Source organism: Ornithodoros turicata, chromosome 5 (genome assembly GCF_037126465.1).
Source record: "Ornithodoros turicata isolate Travis chromosome 5, ASM3712646v1, whole genome shotgun sequence".
In the NCBI taxonomy this organism is placed as follows: Eukaryota; Metazoa; Arthropoda; class Arachnida; order Ixodida; family Argasidae; genus Ornithodoros; species Ornithodoros turicata.
The window spans coordinates 52,019,689-52,042,010 of record NC_088205.1 but is presented as its reverse complement, the minus strand read 5'-3'; the positions used below and the strand labels follow the sequence as shown (position 1 = coordinate 52,042,010).

Below are 22,322 nucleotides of genomic sequence, written 5' to 3'. Positions count from 1 at the left end.
GGGAGAGGTTGACCAATTTTTGGTTGACTTAGCTCGGGGAGTTCAATGAGGAGGCCTCTACAATCTCACGGTCTAACCTTGAACAGTGTCTGTAGACCAGTCTTCGTTTACTGTATCTGATAAACCAAAAAAAAAGCAAAAGAAACGTCTTGCATCGTTGCAGCGGGGTTCCGAGTGAAAAATAGCAGACGACATTCTTCGAAACCAATAAGGGGATCCACCTTTCTGACGTCAAAATGACGCAAGCGGCTCGACGGCTCGTTCCGGGTACTGCCACCGTTGCGCACGGTCGCGATTTTCAAAATCGAATTCTGCGATATTTATGCACCTGTTGATAGTATTACTTCGCATGGTGCATTTTAATATGCTTATTAACCACTTGGTTCAAAAAAATGCTAGTGATTAAAGTGCTTTCCCAGCTCCTTTAAGGACACGGTATCAGAGGTGGTGTGAAGCCAGTTATGAGTCTGGTTAGGAAGTACAACCACTATGAGCTCTCCACCTGCTAAGAAGGTGTGCCTGCGTCGATGCGTTTTTCAAAGTGAGGATTTTGACCCTCGTTTTATTACGTGTAGCGTTGTTCCCCTTTTACATTGCATTTTCCAGCATCAAGAGCCAGCTTTATCTTGAGCAATCACTCTCTCAGTGAGTCTTCTCTCCTCCCACCCTTTTCCTCCTCTCCATTTAACCTTACCCTTTCCCGTGGGCTGTACCTTTCACAGTGAAAAGTATTCTTACATCTTCTTACATATTCTTACATCAAAAGAGCAAGAGCTGCTGCTCTTCCCATTCGTCTACTATCCCTATCGTCAACTGCCTTCATAATTGACAGTTGTTGAACTGAGATGACAGTGAAACATAAAATGACAAATAAATTAAGGTTTGAATACACTGATGTTTTCTGGTTGCAGTAAGATGTATTCACAAAAAGTTTTGTACCCAGTGCTAAAACTAAATGAGTACAGACAGATTCTGTAACTGGAATAGTTATGCTCAGAATGTGAATTAACTGTCATGTCAAGGAAATTAAAAAAAAGTCTCTGCAATTAAAAAGTCTGGGCATTGTAAATATTCGAATTTCCATCAAAGTTCGCGAAACCTGTATGAACGAAAAACATGTGATAAGGTGATCTACAGCACCGCAATTGTAGTAATTTGCTAGAAGTGGTATTGAATGCAATAGTTACAGTTAATCATTATGTGTACACACTTGCATGGCACATTGGTAGTCAGGCACCCAAAATATCGAAAGAATTTCGAGAAAAATTGAGAGTGGGACTCGTTTCGAAACCGAAACTTTAATGTCTAGGGCACATTTTTGTACAAAAAGTTTCGTATTACCGCGCATGGAACAGGAGATACAAGCGATTTTCTAGAAGTGGTCACATCCCTCGCCAACCAGAAGTAGGTAATTTAACTAACTTAAATAGGACGAAAATATTCCAAACGATTTCTCAACATGTTGAGCTAAACACAAGTCATAGTCTAGCAACCATTCAGTGCTGCTTGGAAATTTCCATGGTACTTTGTTTGAGCTTAGAAGAAATCGTTCCACTGTTCTCCTTTACAATTTTTGTTGCGTTTTCAAAGTTTTGATACAATATTTGTGGTCGTGCCTCAGCCAAATCGATGTGCAATGGGCAAGGGCTGTGCTGCAAGAACGAAGAAGTGAAAATTCACTCCCCACAGTGTTCATCGGCATTTTTTTTTTTGTGTGTGTGTGTGTGCAAGCGCACGTGGTTTTGCATTCGCCATGCTGTCGTCGGAAAGAGGAAAATACCGCGCCAAGACGCCACAGGACAAAATCTCGATTCTGCATGCAGTCGACGAAGGCAAGTTATCGAAGCTGGAGCTATCCAAGAAGCACATTGTCTATCTATGTCCGAAACAGAAGAACCATTGAAGAGGCATACGAAGCCGAAGCATTTGCTTCCTCTGCTTGTGATCGGGAAGTCGTCGAAAGCCACGGTGTTTTAAGAACGTTTGCACCCTTCCTACAGAATACACATCCAACTCGAAGGCGAGAATTGTTCAAGTGGTGGCTCACGAAGCTCGACAAAAAGTTCGAGCTGCAGAAACGGCGGGTGCTGTTGATTGTGGACAACTGTTCCGCTCAGAAGGTGGATGTTGAGCTCGAGTCAATTGAGCTTGCCTTCCTGCCTGCCAACAAGACAGCCGCCCTGCAGCCGATGGACCAAGGTATCTTCACCAAGAACGTCAAGTCCTTCTACAGGCGGCATATCCTGGAACGTACGATATTGTGCGCAGGAAATTACAGTGTTAACCTTCTCTCTGCCATGCATATGCTAGCGCGAGCGCAGCATCAAGTTACTGTGGCAACGATCTCTAACTGCTTCAGGCACTGTGGATTTGTTGTTGCCGACACGGAGGCTTCTGACAGTGCTGCAGCGCTAGAGGTGGCCTGTGAGGATATCAGTGACGTGCTCCATGATGTGAACTTCAGTGATTACATCAATGCGGATAGTGGTGTGGCTGTCTGCGGTGCACTGACCGACGAGGACATCATTTGTGAGGTTGTCAGCAGCGAGAACGCGCCTACAGACATTTGCGACGACGATGATGAGGGTGAAGAGGAGGACCCACAGGTGTGCCCATCTGCGTCGCAAGTGATAGAGGCGCTCAATGTTGCGCGTCTCTTTTTCTCTTGTGAAGAGAACGAAGAAGGCTCTCTGTGTCACGTTTACGCGCTCGAACGAAGTTTGTCGGCGATTGAGTTCAAGAAAAAGCAGCAGAGAATGATCGCAGACTTTTTTTCGAAATAAACTGCCGATTCCGCTATTACCTCCCGTTATTATTATTATTATAAATCTAAGAAAACAATGTCTGGACTAGGAGGAAAAGGGAAGCTGACAGACTCCTTCATTGACGGGCTTCAGAACTACTACGGCATTGCTATACGAAGCAATCCAAACGATTTGACGGCCACGAAAAGTGCCGTAGTAGTATCATTTTTTCACTGCTGTTCGTCGAAGAAGAAGCCAATGCATGGGTTGGTGCCTCTTCCAGAAGAATGCTGCTGAGGAAGGACCAGGTCAGTTCAAGGAGAAGGCTGGACTGCCCCAAGATATTGCCAACAAGGTGAAGCAGACATACATGGAGTTGTGCCGGGAGAAGCTGCTCTCAAAGTGTCTTCATGGATAGACTCAGAATACCAGTGAGTGCTTCAATGGTGTGCTGTAGCAACAAGTACCAAAAAACACTTTTGTCGGGCGTGAAACTATGAAGTTTGGCTTAGCTGATGCTATAGTACAGTTCAATGATGGCTTCACGGGCCAACTGCGGGTATTCGAACTGCTGCAAATAAGTGCAGGGGATTACACAAGTACTGGGTACATGAAACAAGATGCGTACAAGATGGGTACAAGAAGAAGCGTTGTGCAACAACATCTGCAAAACAAGCCAGGAAGGTGCTTCAGGCAAGACGGAAGAAGAAAATACAGAAGGATGAGTTGGATGAATGCCTGACCTACAAGCCTGGCGAGTTTTAGAACTCTGCGGACATTTTCTTGTGAAATATTTATAAATTTGTCAGAAAAAAGCGTTTCTCTCAATTACATATTTTCTGCAAATTTTCCACACGGAAAACGACAAAAAGTATCAGCCGCACATGCATGACATTTTGCACACTTACTGCCATCGAACATGGCTCTGTATTGAACTAGAATTGTATTATTCCATCCACAATCCTTTGTTGGGAGCCTTCTTACGTAGGACAAGCCACACTTTTCTTCTCCGAAAAATTTCAAACATGTATAAAAAATCAGTCCTCTGACTCTAGGTCATTTCATTTGGCAGGCTTCAATAAAGCTTCATGACAAACTTCAGCTGCACTGAAGCACTGGTTGCTGTGTCATAATGTACTGTGAAATTTGCGTTCTTCAATTATTTTTGCAGATATAACAAAAATTAAACAGAGAAATTTTATACTTTCACATCTAGAGCAGTGTTAACCCATTAGCAATCAGTCTACAAGCTTCAAATATGTTATTACTCCACCAGGAAAGGAAAAAAAAAAATTTGGGTGCCCAACTATCTTAATATGATGAAAGCCACTTGCATGGCATGTTTAATATGAATGAAACCATGATTCTCAACTAAAACGTGGTGATTAAATGTAAAATACGCAATAGTGTAATATATATTGAAATGTCACAGGGTCAGAAAGCGGACGTGGAAATAAGAATTCACCCTTAATGTGGAGGGGAAAAATGTGTTAAAAGAACTGCACAACATAAAGCACAAATGATTCAACACACATTACAGCATGTCATACCCGGGTCACTCACTCACGTAGATGTAGATGTACATGTACATGTACACAAGTCAGAGCTTGAGAGGAATGTTCGGCCAGTGCCTTGGTTGCTGCAGGTCACAGAAGCGGTCAAAGGAGAGTTGCATCGCAGTTTCCATCCCATGAACCATAGCAGCTGAAGACCCATAAAGTTCTTTCATTTCAGCAGTCCGCCGTCTCCTCTGCTCACTCAAAGCCACCATTCCTCCGAGGCGACCCTTGTCCTTTCCCGTTGAACCTGCCATTATTAAAAATTAAAACGATGTGTTGCATGATAATCGTAAGGACCAACAAAAGGGAGACTCAAATACTGAAAATGAAGCATTCCTATGTGTCTGTCTCACTACTGAGAAGGTAAGCTGAAGGGGCATATAATGCAACTAGCTGCAACTAGGGTAATGTAGGGAGTTCTCATTCTCAGGAAACTTAGATGCTTTCAAGGAATATAAGCTGTACAATCGTTCCATTACTCCTCAGAAGAAGTGGGCAAAATGTGGCTCTTTCACAAATGGAAGTGACCTTATCACAGTCAATTTCCTATGCAGTTGCTTCGCTTAGCACCTTGCACACGTGGTTATAACGTTCACGTTATAATGTTCCCATCCTGGTGACACACAAATGCTATGAAGATATGACTGAGTGAAACTAAACCCTGGCATGTCAGCAATGCTAATGATTATGTACTCATCTGAAGCCCTGGCTTATCAGAAGATGAAGCTCTGATGTCACCTAATGTGGTTTACATGACCAAGTTTAGTCGACAGCTGTCAGCTGAAGTACCTGATTCTAGCGATTTATTTCCACTGTGTCAACCGCCCTTTTAAGCTGATATGTGCCAGTTTACATGCAGAAGAGAAATAGACTTGTAGTAGACTTTCATGAAAAGCACTGTGAGCTTTTATTTCCTTCACCTAAACATACCTAATGAGCAGGGATCCTAGGGCTCCATTTGTCGCAGAAAATGCGGATTTTAAGTTTGGCCATGGGAAAACGTGGATGTGGCATGTCAATATAGAAATTCACCAGCTTAATTTTTTTGGTGCTGAAATACGTGAATCTTGTTCCTCCTTGGGAATGAAAGTAGTTAGTGCTACAGATTCTAGCAATTCATAGCAACAAACTAGAAAACGACAGTATGTTATGTCTCCCCGACAGAAGCAAAACGAGCCATATTTTTTCAGGAGGTCCTCATTCAACAAATCTGCATGCTCTTCTCAAATTGCAATACTCCATGCTTCAGCGTCCAGTTTTCAAGTCGGTCGACATAGAGTGGAGGTTCAGCAAATTAGGAATGTTGCTCTGCTCCCAACATCAGTGCCTCAAAGTCGGCAATGCATCTAGGTTTCTATCGATCTACTTTAACTATGTTGCATCATAGAGAAGTTACGTTTTGATAGAAATTATGAGAACATAATGGTGCAACACTTTTCTGCTTCACAGGGATCTGTGTCACTTCGGGGTGCAAGTAATTGGGTACACATATTAAGCCTGAAAATATGTAATCTCAACGGATTGGAACCATATTCTATCACAACAAATGTCATCAATGTGTGGCATCGATACTCACAATGACTTCTGGGAGTATTGATCCGTGTGTCTTCTTATTGCATTTATGTGAAAATGTTGAAAATGAAATGCTCTTCGTCTTTCAATTCTTCTATAAAATACTCTAATAAAAATTTTACCCACTATTCTGGTTCCGACTGGCATATGATGATACCTAGGTAGGCTTAATTTTTCTTGCAACCTTTAGTGCCTCAGTTGATTGTCATATAAGCCCTAACCATTAGACCTTGAGGATTAGTCATGCATGCCCACGTAAATGTCGTTAGCATTGCAATGGGCAGGTTAAATATGGTGCACAATGGTCCCTCTTCGCTAAGACTGCAAGCTTGGAGGCATACAAGTGGGAAAATGTGGCATTTCTGGAAGCCTATAGTGTCAAGTATGACATACTGTCAGGTTCGCAATTCAGGTCAGTGATCAATAAGTGAAATGACACACATACCAGCCTTCTCTTCAGCCTCTTTCTTCGCCATCCTTGCAGCTTCTGAAATGTTACAGAAAAACAGCATTTCAGTATCCTTGTATCTACACTATTAGCATAGTATTGTACTACAGTATTTATTCACAGCCAGATTTTTGCAATTTTTTTACAGAAAAAAGATTTGGTACAAACCATTAGTCTTACTGCCCCCTATCATCATACATGATGAGCCTCCAAGTATATATAAATTATAAAAATCCAGAAGGTCAACAGGGCCTCCTTACCTGATTTGACACAAAATTACTTTAAAAGTGGTTAATTTCGCAGTCTTAATAGTTTGTGCATTTGTGTGGAAGCGTGTTTCTTCAAAATTTTGCCGATGCTTAATTTTGCAGGTTTTGCATGCAGCTTGAACTTCAATTCCGTGACAATGACATGTGTGCCAGTTTTGTGCGAGCAGGCTTCTGCAATGCCAAGTGATACAGTATGCGAATACACTACTAATTTGAAAATGGCGTTTGAGTTATAGAAATGTTTGACAAGAACGAATTGGTGAGAATAAAGGTCATCAAGTAAGACAGTAAGTAAGTTAGTTTGTGAAGCTCATATCGTCACGAGTTCTAGTACCCATACTTTTTCATCCCCGCCACCTATATTTCACAAAACCTTAATTTTGCGAAGATGGTTTGACTGCAAAATTTGCAAAACTCCTTGTGAAAGTTTCTACTTTTACAGTAACTTGCCCTTTTTCTGTGGGGGAGTGTTGCGTTGGCAGATAAGAAAAAAAGAAAATGAATCAAAGGGAGAGAAAGAAGTGGCAAGCGTGTAGGGGACAGGAACATTTGGTATTTGGCATTGCAAGAGGACAGTTTATCTATATCATATAAAGACATAACACTGACCTTGCTACTTTTAGTCACCAGTGAACTTAAACAGCTACCATGTGTCCTCCCACGTTACACTCCAACACTCCTACATTATCTAAAATTTCTGACAAGGTTCTGAAGACACAATTCTCTGTTGAAATATGTACAGCAATTCCAGCACAGTGATTCCATATCGTAACAGAAGTCTATTTTCTATACCTTGAATCTCTGCTTTATCTCCATATAAGCCTCTGAATAGGGTTGCCACCCTCATCTACTATAACGGTATGCTGGGCGTAACAATTGGCGTGTTTTCGTCGTCCATGTTTGGAGCCTGCGTCAGCTGATTCTCGTTGTTTAGCTCGATGATTGGTACGTTGACCATAAACTGTGGTGGTCTAACACATTACAAGTAATTGCATTACTATTAATTAATTACTTTCTCAAGTAATTCTGCGAGTAATCGATTAGTCTTCCGAGCATTACCAACAGACGAGTTCAGAAAATCCCAGAGTGCTTAGCGTCGCTTTGAACTGTGGGAGTTTACTAATACGAAAGAAACGGGTGGCCTCCAAACTGTTCCGATTTCTCCCCTACCGGTCCAGTGTCCACGACGTGTAAAGGTCAGCGAAAGCGAAATGTGAAGGATTATTCGTCGTTCCCCCTCCCAGCAAGTGCCCAGGATGCAACATGTGCGCAAAGAGCACTGGGATTTTCTGAACGCGTCTATTACCTTTTTCAAGTAATGTGTACATGTCTGGTTTTATAACATTGCTTGGCTCTGTTGGTCTTTGTAACAGTCCATGGATGGTCAACATCTGACCTTTGGTCAACGCCTGCTACCACGACGTGCCGGCGGCCGCGCTGCGATAGATTTCACTGGATTGTGTCTGACGACGTATCGGCAAGTACACACCTCCAGCTGAATGAGACATTAAAGGAGCATGGAAATGATCGGAATAAACTATGATGGGAGAAGTAGAAATTAAGATTCTGAGCCCTGTGATACATATTCGCACAAAAAGTTTGAGCGTAATGCGCAATCTTGGCGCGGCTAGGGAGGTTTGAATCTCGCGGCAGAAATGCCCCCTCTCTCGGCTGCCAGCCACTGATGTCATATGGCCGCGCCGTCTTTTTCGTCCTGTTTTTGCGATTAGTCCGGCGTCGCGGCGCCGGCAAGCCGAGCAGGAAGCTGCGTGTTCATTGGACGTCGTGGGAAGTGAACGTTGTGCAGGCGACACGTCTGCTCTTCTTGACAAAACGTTTTATGGAGTTGGAGCCCAAGCTCCGCCAGCTTTGATTTTGAAACACGAACGTCCTGGAAACTCGTAAGTGATGCTGCTAAGTGTGAATGGACATTCGGATTGAAATATAGTGCTTCTTATTGGTTACAAATGCATAGCCATGAAGACGCGGCACAGTGACCAGTGTTTTCATTTGAAGAGGTCGTCGACCATCCTGACTTCTTCCTGTTGTGGTCAACGCTATGGGCTCCGAACCACATGGACACTGGCATCTCCGAGGCGAAAGAGCGGACCGATGAATGCCTAGCTGTGTAACATTGTGCTTACCATATCTTACTGATACCAGGAGCGCAACGTCTCCACAACAACATGGATACCAAAATAAAGTCAGTAGAGTTCATCTGCTAGCGGTCTGTGGGAAACCCCAAAACACATGGCAAAATAAGCGTTTCCTTTTTTGAATGCTCATACGCAGCATACAACAATGGCACATGGAATAAATCTCCAACTGACAGGAATGTATTTACTCATATCATATATATGCTGCACACACAGGCACAATACTGTTCACTAATTAACGACACTTCAACACAATCGGAACAGAAACCACAACCGCGTACGATCCACCTCAACCCGGGTCGTCACGGCAACACAGAGGCCTAGCCACACCTTTTACATTGCCCGCAGTCTTGTTTTATGCAAAACGCATGAGACAAATCATGTAAGAACGCACGCAAGTGAATGTCAAACGCAAATAAATAGCAACAGCGTCTCAGTCGGTATGTCACCACGATTCCGGAGCGAGCAGACAATTCTGGCGGGGAGCGGACGCTTCCGGCGGCCAATGAAGTGCTCGGCTGCCTGACGTCACCACACGCCAGACTCGGCTTGGGGGAGACTGTCGGCCGCAGAGCGCATTCTTGCAAACGAATTCTCTCAGGAAATTCGCGCTTTTCGAAGGAAATATTTTGCGTGACAGTTTATGAAGGTAGTATGTTCATATCAAGCGGTGAAAAATATATCTTCCAAATGTTTCCATGCTCCTTTAACTGAATGACTAACAAAGTTCCTAATCGAAGCGATGGGTGATAGTGATCATGGCGATGCGGTGATCATTCTGAAGCGTGAACTGAAGCAACGCTTAGTGTTGCGCCGTGTTTACACTCACTGCCGCTACACAACAGAACAACAGTAACAATCATCACGATAAGGAACGCGATACAAAACACAGACGTAGACATAACAGTGTTCAACTGGGGCAACTGAAGTTTATTTTCACAATCCACCTACCGCAGAAGGTCGCAGGAGAGAAAAGCGAACTCGAGCGAGGACGCCTCAATGAGGATCGCCTCCAGAATCTCACGGCCTAACCTTGAACCATGCCATGCCTTGAACGGTCTCTGTGGACCAATGTTTATTTACTATATCCAATAAATCGAAGGAAAAGTGAAAAGAAACACTCCTTCCACTACTGTGGCTTACAGCGTCGTTCTGAATGAAAAGTAGTAGACGACGTTTCTCTAAACCAATCAGCGGGCTGTACCCTGGTGACATCAAAATGATGTGAGCGGCTGGTCGGCTCGTCCTGGGCGTTGCCACAATTACGCATGATCACCATTTTTAAAATCAAATTCTATTATATTTATACATCCGTTGAAAGAATCACTCCGCATGGTGCATTTTAATAGGCAGGTTATGAATTGGCTTCAAAAAATTGTAGTAACTGAAGTGCTGTTTGAGCTCCTTTAATGCACAGTAGTAAATATATTACCATTAGGGAAGACACAAGTTTGAGAGCAAAATTCAATTCAAGCACAGTGACAACCTACTTACCCGGCATGACACAATAGCATACAGAGTATCAGATACAGCTTATATTCTTTGTTTGACTTTTGCTGTCTCCAAGAGGATTGTTTTCACAAGGTCACAGAATTCTAGAGAGATCATGGTGAAGCTATATCTACATCGAGCTTCAACCTTTATGGCATGCTAGAAGGCAAATGTTGGGGAGTTTCCTATGAAGTTGTCCTAAGAACGCAGCAGCGATATCCTACTAGTATGTCAGCAGACCAGCAGCTCAGTAATATAGCAACATTACCACCATCTTTACGGCATCTTCAGCGTTTTTTTTCTTCTAGATCCACTTGATACATACATAGACATTATTCTTTCTGCCTTGGATTAGACCAAACTAGGTGTAACAAGATCATATTCTAAAAGTGGCATATAGTTAGAATGCAACTAGCCCGCCTGAATGCCATCTAAACTATGCCTTTCTATTGTTTTAAATTCTTTTTTTTTTTTACATTTCAAGTTATGTATTTTTTGCAAGTCCGACGATGGGTCTCTGCTGGGATCTATTTGCGTTTCGAGACATTTTGCATTACGATCACAGCTTCAGCCAGACACCGAACAGGTACATGATTCACGTGTTGCCTGACACGTGATGACGGCAAGGAATACAGCTTCGAGAGGGCTGTATCACTGGCAACAGCGATGGAGGCTGCGGAGAAACAGTCAAGAGGACTGCAGTTGGCAACCGCTACTACTGGGCCAAGCGACGTGGATCCATCAGTGACATGGCATGGCAAGGGTGCTAGATGAGTCGCAAGTGTCGCATGAGTGGGCAAGCGAAGACAACGGAGAGATCGACTGAGAACAATAAAAGTGCACCGTGTTATCGGTGTGGAAAGGCACATGTGTCCCAATTGTGTTGACACAAACGAAGTGAGTGTTTTTTTTCCGTAAGAAGCTCGGGCACTTAGCAAACATGTGCAGGAAGAAAATTGCTATGTTGCATGTAGAGCACGAAAACGAACTGTTCAATGTGAATAGTAGGTTGAATAGGCCATATGTAGTGCATACGCAGGTCAATGGCAAAATGTTGCCCACGGAAATTGACACGGGGTCTGCTGTCACAATAATCACTGAGCGAGAATTGGAGCATGTATTTGGTAAAGCGCCTTGGAAAGAGTCCAGCATGAAGCTGAAAACATATAACAGAAGTCCTTTGAGAATTAAAGGCACAATTGATGTTGATGTGGTGAACAAAAACCTAGAGGTCAAGCTTCCTTTGGTTGTGGCGAAACAAAACCCTGGGTGTTTAATGCCAACCCTACTGAGTAGAGACTGGTTAACAACAGTTGGGCTTGATTGGAATAGCGTCGGAAATGTACGTGAGTCTGAGAACGTGTTTGAAACGTTTCAAGAAGTATTTCGAACAGGGTTTGGAAGCATTAAGCGGTATATGGGAACCTTGGTGCTAAAAGATGATGCGAGGACCGTATTTTGTAAAGCTAGGACTGTTCCCTTTGCCTTACGAGAAAAGGTTGCAGAGGAACTCGGAGCAATGGAAAAAGACGGTATCTTGTACCCTGTGCAGCATAGCAAATGGGCCACACCCCTAGTTATCTTGCAAAAAAAGGAAACTGGCAAGATTCGTTTGTGTGGTGATTATAGAGTCACAGTAAACCCACATCTAGAGGTGAATCACTACCCGTTGCCACTTCCAGAAGATGTATTTGCAAGCTTATCCGGAGGAACGTGCTTCACAGTATTGCACTTAAAGGGGCCGTAAACAGGCCACCAAACATTTCTGAAATAATGATACCCCATGAAAGAACGCAGCTCATAATACCCAAATATACATTTCGTTCGGGTCGTGCCAGCTCATTGACCCATATAACTGCTATCAAAGATGAGTAACCAGCGAGCCTCTCTCCACCACGCATACGTCACATGGCTACGTAGCGTTTTGCCGTCCAATCGGGCGGCCCAGCTGCGCTCATGACGTTTCAAATTACCAGCCAATAAACATATTTCGTTATCAGCTGTGAGTCGGAGCGCTCAGTTTGTTTGTGTGAAACGACGTTTTGCGCTCCGTGGTTGCGAAATTCAACGTCATGACATCTTCAACATCTCCGGCTGGCGCAAACGTCAACAGCTGGGCTGCTATCACATGACGCGATTCGAACCCGGGTTCCTCCCAGTCACGACGTGACATGGCCAGCACGCTATCCACTGTACCACGCGAGCTGGTGACGCGATGCCGCGTGGATCAAACCAAAGTACGGCAGCCCAGTTGTCGGAACCATTCGAAGATGACGAAGATGTTCCATCGCGCACCTACCTAAGATTCCGGAACTAGCTCACCATACCGGAACTGTAGTCCCGGATATTCATTCGCGCTCGTGGTGTGCTGCGTGCTACTACCCAGAAAACGTAGTGCGCGTATGATACCTAAATTAAACGCATTTCTTTCTCAGTTTGAGGCTGTAGCTGTTTAGATTTTGAATAGAAGAGGATTCACGTTCATCTAGTCCAATTTCGCATTTGAAATAAAATCATACGTGGAACACTCAATCGTAATTGGTGGGGAAAGCGCTACGTCAAAATGACGTAAATTTAGAGCGCGGGGCGGAGCTAAAATGCGAAAGAGTGCAGTGGATATTTCATCAGTATACAAGCGCCTTTTGTTTTTAAGCGTTAGTAATTGCAAGGAGTTTTCACTGACTAAGTTCCAATAATATAACACAAAGAAATGTGCACCTTTTTTACCTGTTTACGGCCCCTTTAACTAAAGCATATTTTCAGCTTGAAATGGACAAGTATTCCGAGGAACTGTTGACCGTGAACACCCACCTTGGGTTATTTCGCTTCACGCGTTTGGCATATGGAATAGCAAGCGCGCCAGCGGTCTTTCAGTTTGTGATGGATCAAATCTTGCACGGATTATCAGGAACAGTTTGTTACCTGGATGATGCGTTAATTTCGGGGAAGAACCGCCAAGAGTGTTCAGAATGTGTCACTGCCGTCCTGACAAGATTTCAAGCACATGGCATTCGCGTCAACAAGTCGAAGTGACAGTTCTTTCAGACACAAGTGAAGTACCTGGGGCATCACATTGATAGCGAAGGCATTCGGCCGACGAAAGAACACGTAGACGCTGTGGCTAACGCGCCTATTCCCAAGAACGTGACCGAGTTGAAGGCATTTCTTGGGTTGTTAAACTATTATGGTCGGTTCCTGCCGAACTTGGAGACTATCCTAGAGCCACTACATCAGCTATTGCGGCAGGGCACACAGTGGAAGTGGACAAGTACCACAAAACTTCGTTTGAGAGAGCAAAGCAGTTACTCTGCAATGCGACAATGCTGGAAATGTATGACCCTTGCAAACCAGTACGACTATCTTGTCATGCATCATGCTACGGACTGGGTGTCGTGTTATCACACATCGTAAAGGGCGTAGAGAAACCGGTAGCATTCGCTTCACGCGCGCTAAACCAAGCCGAAAGAAACTATGCTTAAGTGGAGCGGGAGGCTCTTGCCATTGTGTATGAAACACAGAAGTTTCATAAGTATTTGTATGGCCGGTCATTTGACGTTATTACAGACCATCAACCATTGACGCAAATATTTGACCCACGAATACATTCAAACCCCAGTGGCAATAGCCAGGATTCAGCGTTGGTCTAACATCCTCGCTGCGTACAACTTTACGATCAAGTATTGGAAAGCTGAAAACTTGCGTAATGGTCTGTCAAGGGTACCCCAAAAATATTCTGCGACAGAGGAAGTTGTTGGCTACTTATCGCCATTAAGGAATTTTCCAGTAACTGGTTGAGCATGAGACAGGGAAGGACCAGATACTATGTCAAATTCGACATTTTGCCCAACAAGGCTGGCCAAGGAACCTCACGCAAGAATTTCGACCGTTCGAAGTAAAGAAAGATGAGCTTTCAGTCGACTGTGGTTGTCTACTTTGGAACGGACGAGCCGTGGTACCAAAAACCCTACAAGAAGAAGTAAAAATGACGCTTCACGAAGACCACATTGGCGCTGGCAGAATGAAAATGCTTGCTCGAATGTGGCTATGTGGCCAGGGCTGGATAAGGATCTGGAAGAAGTGACTAGAAGATGCGAAATATGCCAGAGCCTCCAAAATGCATTGCCTCCGGTCCCCTTACAACCATGGACGTATCCGTCAGCTAAGTGGGAACGTATTCATATGGACTTTGCGAAGACTGAAGGGACCCACATGCTCATCATGGTTGATGCCCATTCGAAGTGGGTAGAGGTGGAAGTGATGCTGAAAACAATTGCAGTCCGCACAATAGAAACAGTGCGTACAGTGTTTGCACGCTACGGGTTGCCACAAGAAGTGTTGATTGATAATGAGCTGCCATTTCGCTCTAACAAATTTGAAGAATTCCTGCAGAAGAATGGTGTGAGACATATTTGTAGTCCGCCGTACCACCCGCAATCGAACAGCACCGCAGAAGGGATGGTGCAGACCCTGAAGAAATCTCTACTGAAGCTGCTCATCATGGATTACAGTGCACCAAAAAGAACAATGCGGCATCATATTGAGCAGTTTCTGTTTTCATACCACACGACCCCCCACTAATTTACGGGTAAAACACCAGCTGAACTCTTCCTCGGAAGGAATGTGCGCACTAAAACTCGCTATGTTGAGACCAGATTTTCATGCACTGATGAACTACGCACATGAACGAAGTGCGCAACAAAAATCGTGGTGTAGCGCGAACCTTCTGTGAAGGCGAAAGAGTGTATGTTAAAACTGTCAGGGGAGAAACTGAGAATTGGGTCTCAGGCATTGTAGTGAAAAGGTTGTCATGTGTGTTGTACGTTGTAACTGGGGATGATGTCGAACGGATTGTGCATGCTGATCATCTACGTAATGGAGAGGAATGGAAAGCACAGCCAAATGAGGCCAAATGATGTGACAGAAACATGTCACGAAGAGGTGCCGGACACAACCACTGTACCGAATTCTAATACTATGGATGACTATGACCCAACACCGAGGCGTGGTACACGAATCAGGAAGCCACCTGACCGTTTGATGTATTGAGTGTTTTGTTAAGTTGCTGTATTGAAAAGTGCAGTGAAGAGAGTACTGTGGTTATTGCATGTCTTGGAATTGCCTTCATTAAGGGGGAAGGAATGTTATTGACGATAGCATCGTACATGATAGTTTGCGTCTGAACCCTAGAAGGTCATTTTTATCAACGTGGTTGTATCCGCCCACCGAGGTGATAAGGAAGCTACCTGCCTTAACTTCATCGATTCTGTTCTTATGTCTGGAGCGGAATAAAGGTGTTCCGCAGTATGCCCATCCGGGTATCTACAGTACCGAGGGACGAAAGCTGGCAAAAACTGTACCCGAGCATTTCAAGCATCTCGCAGAAACCGACAAAGGAAGACACCATCTAGAACTGCATCAGGAGCTTTTGTGACAGGCAAATGGAATCCATCTTCATGCACAACTTTAGGAATTCTGGATTTTGTCCTTCTCAGACATATTTTTGTCTACCTTTAGGCAAAAAGAGAGGATGTCTTCGATATACGACGTATAGGATTCGTCAATGTCTCGAACACACTGAGACGGTTTATGTTCAGCACCAGCTCTTTTATAAGCTGGGCGGCCACACAGCTCACGGATATCAGTTCAGTCCAGGATGCAAGTTCAGTTCCATAGTCTAAGTTTTCGCTAAGTTTGTAAGGTAGAAGACGATGTTGATCAATTTATTTATTTCATTACCGAGTGACAGGAACCCGTGACAAAAAGCCACTGTTCGTGGCATGACAGGCTCAAGCCATGTGTCAGTGTCAATTCTGTGTGTCATTTCGCGGGGGTATTCCATTTGTTGTGCGACTGACCCTTTCATAGATGTTCAGCCAGACTTAATTGTCAGACAAATCCATCCTGGAAAACGCGCGATGGCAGGTCACACTGCCTTGGCAGGGATGGAGAGGTAACCACTGGTTGTTAGGGGGCAGCGGCATTGTAGAACAACTTGTAGGCAACCTGACTGGAGTTCCAGGGTATAGGAAAATCGCAATCAAAACAGTAGCAGTTTATTAGGCAATGAAGGCCAACGGAGAATGAATCGCCTGCAAAAGCCGGCAATGAATCTGCTTCACAAACATATAGCAGCTCAGCCACTCCATAGCAATCAAACTCACGACTGCAAGGAAAGGAGGGACTTGGACACTTCATAATGAGTTGTTATTTTCTACAGCTTAGCTTCCGTTACACTACACATCAATGCTGGCTAGTTCCATCTCAAATCGAACAATCCGGTACACTTGATGTCTCGAATGAACGGGGAAAAAATATATGTTGAAGCCATCGGTGAGTTAGGAGAAATAAACACTTTCCGAATTCTCTGCGCTGCGCGGTTCGGGAAGTGGGAGAGGAGGAAAAAACTGTCTCTCATAAGACGATGTCGTCGCGCGCGGGTTTGAGCGTTCGCTACAAGGCTATTTCTTGTCGCATTATAGAAATTTCTTCATCTGGCTTTAGACCACTTAGGGCACAATAGGATCCTTTGTTGGCAGTGCTGTACCGGTTTTTGTTTGTCTGCAAAAAAATATCAAAGTTCACTCAAAGTGCCGAAAAACACCATATTCACTGCAACTTTGCGGACAATGCACAAAACGGATTAGATTGAGCTTTATGCCGTTTAATTTGTCATTCATGTGGCTATCGAATGATGTATAATTTGTTGCTCTAATCTGTCTGGAACGTAAGCGATACCTCTTTCAGTAACACCGTACCACCAAAAAATGACGAATTTCGGAAGCCTTTATCTAAAAAACCCCACCAAAAACTTTCCTCGAAAATTTTATATGTTGTAGGTAGTTCCTTAGACTATGCACAGAAGAAAAATCAAAAGTCGGACTTGATTGGTAGGCGCACTGTGAATTTTTTGCCAGCCCTATACGCGGAGCGCATTCAAGCCGTGGCACCGTGTCCCGCGTGTTGCAAAATCGAATTTTCCAAAGGGACTTTCAACTTCGGTCTTCACATAAAAAGTAATTGCTATCATTTGAAACCGTTCTGAGCGCTTGCGTTTATAATAGTATTGTAATCGCTGAATGTAGATTGTGGAGCAACAATATGTGCTCACATTTTTTGCGGGATGACACACATGCATTGCCAGTGCTGGGAGCCCGTGAAGAACAGAATGCTTTAGAATACTTTTGCGTCTTTATAAGAGATATATTTGTCCACGGTGATCATATTGAAGCATATTGAGAGTACACAGAATAACAACAATTTGACAGCGAAGAAGACAAGGTAACGAAGGTAACGTAAGTTATGCAGAGCATTCCGGGTGGATGAGAGTGATCGTGTCATGAACTGCTTTAGGCCGTTGTGGAAGCCACTTCCCTTAGTGTTACTTTTGATGGCAGGTTCTTGTTAGATTTTCTTTCGAATGTGGGCAACATTGCTGCGTGTTGTGATTCAGCCACCTTTGCTGTGAAGTGCTTGAAGCAGCTTCTGCATAGCTGGCCCATTTCTGTTACGCCTTCGGCTTGATCTGCTGGAACCACAGTCTTTATCGCAGCTACGCCGATCTCCGAAGCAAAGTGAAAGTTCTTTGTCAATAGCACTTTTTTCTTGTGTATGAGGCGGTAGTCAGCAAAATCCGCAAGATCAGCGCTGTACAACGAAAAGAGGCCATCGAGGTAGGTGTGATACCAGGACGACACATTGCAGTAATACAGATGTCGTCGCACACTCTCTATAAGCGCACTCCGTGCACTTCTGTAGTCGAGAAGTGAGTGAAGCGTCTTCTGTGTGCAGGCAAAACTTTGCGCAAGGTGTCTTCAGGGAGTAAATGCGATCAGGACCTTCCCATGGTCGCAACATGTCGAACTGAATAACATATTGGACAGCGGCGCCAGTCGGGCTGGTTCGGCAAGGTTCACAAAAGGCACCACGAATTAGCCTTGAGTGTGTGCGTTTGACACTACACAACAACATTTTCCACAGTGCAATTTCCCCCGACCGAGGTCATGGGGCGTAGGAAAGGAAATGTTTCAAAGAATACTGGAAGTCACTGCGTCCCTCCTGCCATAATGCGTTAAGTAAATATGCTTGTTTAGAATAACCCTGAACAGATATACTCTTACAAGGATGTAAAATCATTCTGTTCTTCACGGGCTCCCAGCACATGCAATGCATGTGTGACATCCCGCAAAAAATGCGAGCACATCTGGTTGCTCCACAATCTAGGTTCAGCGATTATACCATTGTTATGAACGCAAACGCTCAGAACCTTGAAAAGGAAACCTTGAAACCTCAGAACGGTTTCAAATGACAGCAATTACTTTTTATATGAAGACAGAAGTCCCTTTGGAAAATTCGATTTTGCAACACGCGGGACAAGGTGCCTCCACTTGAATGCGCTCCGCGTATAGGGCTGGCAAAAAATTCACAGTGCGTCTACCGATCAAGTCCGAATTTTGATTTTGCTTCTGTGCATAGTCTAAGGAACTACCTACAACATATAAAATTTTCGAGTTAAGTTTTTGGTGGGGTTTTTTAGATAAGGGCTTCCGAAATTCGTCATTTTTCGGTGGTAAGGTGCTACTAAAAGAGGTATCGCTTACGTTCCTTACAGAGTAGAGCAACAAATTATACATCATTCGATAGCCCTATGAATGACAAATTAAACGGCATAAAGCTCAGTCTTATCCGTTTTGTACATCGTCCGGAAAGGTGCATTGAATATAGTGTTTTTCGGCACTTTGAGTTAATTTTGATATTTTTTTGCAGACAAACAAAAACCGGTACAGCACTGCCAACGAAGGGTCCTATTGTGCCCTAAGTGGTCTAAAGCCAGATCAAGAAATTACTATAATGCGACAAGAAATGGCCTTATAGCGAACGCTCAAACCCGCTCGCGACGACGTCCCCTCATGAGAGGCAGTTTTTTCCTCCTCTCCTATTTCCCGAACCGCGCACCGCAGAGAATTCGGAAAGCATTTATTTCTCCTAACTCACCGATGGCGTCAACATATATTTTTTCCCCGTTTATTCGAGACATCAAGTGTACCGGATTGTTCGATTTGAGATGGAACTAGCCTGCTGCTAACAGTCTCAAACATTGAAGATACATCTTATGGCTTTCAAATATTATGCAAGCGCAATGTCTGTTTTGTAACGCCAAAACGATTATTGGCAGATTGGGAGTATATCTTTACGAGGATACATCTATCTTCGGTAGCGTATGTAGAAATGTGTCTCAGACAGGACCCCTGCCCCACTGACAAATCCTGGATCCACCCATGGTCATAATTATGTTGAGACACTAGAGATGTTTGAACTTACTAAGCTCTTGACGATGCTTTTCGCTGTGTTGGAAGAATGCGATAATTTCTTCAGTCACTTCCATTTCAAGCCCATCGCTTGTATCTCTTGTGGCTTCCACATCTAGTGGACAAGGCTCTGAAAGGCGTCGTTTGCGCTTCACGCTACAGTTTTGCTTCTTCAGCTTTGAATTTGGCGATGCTTGTCCACTGTGGCGATGGTGATGTGTGTACCTTGGTGGTGTGCTATAGCCAGGAGGCTCTGTAAAAATAACAGATGCTCATACAAACAAAATGACAACTTTTTATGAAAGACAGCTTTTCATATATTGTAGTACTCTTTCTCTGTGTGGAAATATTTTGCATTTTCTGGCAGAACTGCCACAAAAAGTGATTTGTCAGACCTCCAGTTAATGAAAGAGACAAGAAGAAGAGTTTGGTTCTGCACCCATACGACTTCAGTTGTGGAAGCTGTGCTAATTCAGCATTTGAACGCTGTTAGTTTTGTTCTGCCTAAAGGGTATTCGGCGACATACTTGAGCTATTAGTATACACTTGATCGCAAATACTGCTTGTCTTCCGTACCTGGCAGCCATCATGTTACTGTATCAGGTTACGTGTCATATGAATGCTTATATTCACAGAAACTTAAATTCGCAATATTGGAGGGGCATGCAAAACACGAGAAACAGATTGACCTCAACAGTGCATGTGCGCAGGGCACCGTTGGGAATTTTTCAGGGAGGGGCAAGATCTTGGACCCCAGCACCACTGCACAGTCCCACATTATGTATGACAGGTCGTGTGCTGTTTGTGGGCGATGGAACAAAAAAGAAAAGATACACAGCAGGAACTTTCAGAGATGTGCAGCCTTGACCACACGTCGGCAGGGCTCTTGCAAAGTCACCAAAGAAAAAAAGATCTGAGCCGGGAGGGGGGGGGGGCCTTGCCCATCTCAACATTGCCCATGCATGTGCATGCAGTCCATGACACAATACAGTACAATATTTATAACACACTTCCAACACGTGCCAGTTTAATCAATAAATTACTAACATTAATTAAATTCAGACTATTGCCTCGATGTTATTTCAGGAACCTTTCACAAATACAGCACCTCTCTCATGACCCTATTGGATATGGAAAACAAAAAGGATACAGTCTTAACATTAATTAATTAATTTCAATTTATTATCACTGTTATTGTCAATGTTATTTTATGTATCTGTTACAAGTGTCTAACTGCCATATTCAAGGTTAGATGGTCAGTTTCTTTTCTTTTTTTTTTACTTTCGTGTTAGCGCCGCGAAGCAACTGTGGCTATGAGCGGCGGACAGATGGAGAGAGGACAGCAGGAAGGAGTGGGGGACAGGGGAGTTAGCATGCGTCCTGGGCCGACTTCAGGGGGAACTGTGCCGACATTCGTCTGGAAAGTCTTCGGAAAACCCAGGGAAAACCTCAGACAGCAGAGCCGGTGGTAGGATTCGAACCAACCACCTCCCAGTCCGCACGACACCAAAGAGCGAGACGCCTTGCCCTCAGCCATTCAGCTGGTGTGTTAGATAGTAAGTGCCACCATTTTCAAAGGGACATAAATATCCAATCCGGTGATTTTCCCAACACCCCCAATAACCCCCCTCACAGAGTATCTGTTCTCGTGGAAAATCATTTTCCCACAGGATTATTAACAGGCGACCCTAGCTTGAAAAGCTGCAGGATCAGACCAAGCAAGTTATGCATCCTGCCTGTAGTTACAGTGCTGTTCTTCCCACATGATAGGGTGCACATTTTGCCCTGTGATGTCTTCCCCTGTCATAAGTCTGTTTGAAATTGTCAACTCCTGACGACTGTGTGTGTCAAAGTGCTTACATTATACGTTTTTCTTTTTTTAAACTGACACACAGCAGCTGGTCAGAGCGACTGTCAACGTCGTACGTATACTTCGTGTCAGGGTCTTGCGTGGAGAATAAACAACAGCCCTCAAACAGCTCTTATATATGCAAGAGGCACGAGACTCACCCGAACGTGATGCTTGGTGTTCGATTTCGTACATAATTTGCTTGTGGTGATGAAACCAATCTAATGTCCCATAATAGTGTTGCCAATAACGGTTGAAAATGGGATCTTGGAACCATGTTGCCGATTTCCTTGGCATATTGTTACGATATGTAAAGACGGCGAAATAAAAGTCCAGAATGTAGTTTGCAGATACACAATTTGTCTGACCAGTAGCACACAAAACTCGAATTGGGCTCACTCGAAAGTTCGTGCTTGCACTTTTCTTACACCTTTCTGAGACTTTCCAAAGATCATTTCTGCAAGTTCACGAAAGTAACAATATTGCTCAAGGAAACTAACAAAAGTACCACGAGCAAAACTTCAAACGAAACCATATCCTCCTACATACTACATGCCTGCCCAATGATCTCGAAACACATAGACGCCGGTCGTTTACAAAGCTGGCGCTAGTGATGGGCGGGCAATACTATGTATTGGATACTGTCATACTGTTATAATATCGATCAGCGCTGTGGCTGGAAATCAGAATGCTCAAGTTCGAATTCTTGCGTCAGTGTCAGTACGTTTTATTTCGGGAGGGGCTTTCGAACTTCAGACTTTACATGGAAGATGAGGATTTCGTTTCTCTCTCCAAAATGTTCTAAGAATGCCCCACTGGCTACACCAGTGCTATCGATAGTTTTTGACTATCGATTGTCCAACTATCGAGTGAACCAGAATTTCGATAGTGTCGCGATCGTTTTTCGGTCTATCCCACTGATCAGTGGT

At 43.9% G+C, this 22,322-nt stretch overlaps 2 protein-coding genes across 2 annotated transcripts; one reads left to right on the top strand and one right to left on the bottom strand.

The window, feature by feature from the left end:
- Positions 1-542: 542 nt before the first annotated feature.
- Positions 543-21,962, bottom strand: LOC135394471 (gem-associated protein 8-like). Its single transcript, XM_064625219.1, has 5 exons — positions 21,555-21,962; positions 19,558-19,797; positions 6,321-6,362; positions 4,312-4,550; positions 543-3,195 (listed from the first exon to the last, which is right to left on the bottom strand). Exons 1-4 carry the CDS (start codon positions 21,688-21,690, stop codon positions 4,345-4,347), a joined length of 624 nt encoding a protein of 207 aa, XP_064481289.1. The 5' UTR covers positions 21,691-21,962; the 3' UTR covers positions 543-3,195; positions 4,312-4,344.
- LOC135395841 (tigger transposable element-derived protein 6-like) lies at positions 1,818-2,783 on the top strand. Its single transcript, XM_064626930.1, has one exon. It carries the CDS (start codon positions 1,818-1,820, stop codon positions 2,781-2,783), a length of 966 nt encoding a protein of 321 aa, XP_064483000.1.
- Positions 21,963-22,322: the final 360 nt, after the last annotated feature.

What these genes read in the sequence shown, in the direction of transcription:
- LOC135395841 (XM_064626930.1), top strand. Translation starts at nt 1,818, where the DNA reads ATGCAGTCGACGAAGGCAAGTTATCGAAGCTGGAGCTATCCAAGAAGC.
- LOC135394471 (XM_064625219.1), bottom strand. Translation starts at nt 21,690, where the DNA reads ATGCCAAGGAAATCGGCAACATGGTTCCAAGATCCCATTTTCAACCGT. An exon ending in AAAGCATCGTCAAGAGCTTA is followed by an intron (nt 6,363 to 19,557) that starts GTAAGTTCAAAC and finishes GTAACATTTCAG; the next exon opens with AAGCTGCAAGGATGGCGAAG. An exon ending in AGAGGCTGAAGAGAAGGCTG is followed by an intron (nt 4,551 to 6,320) that starts GTATGTGTGTCA and finishes TAATAATGGCAG; the next exon opens with GTTCAACGGGAAAGGACAAG.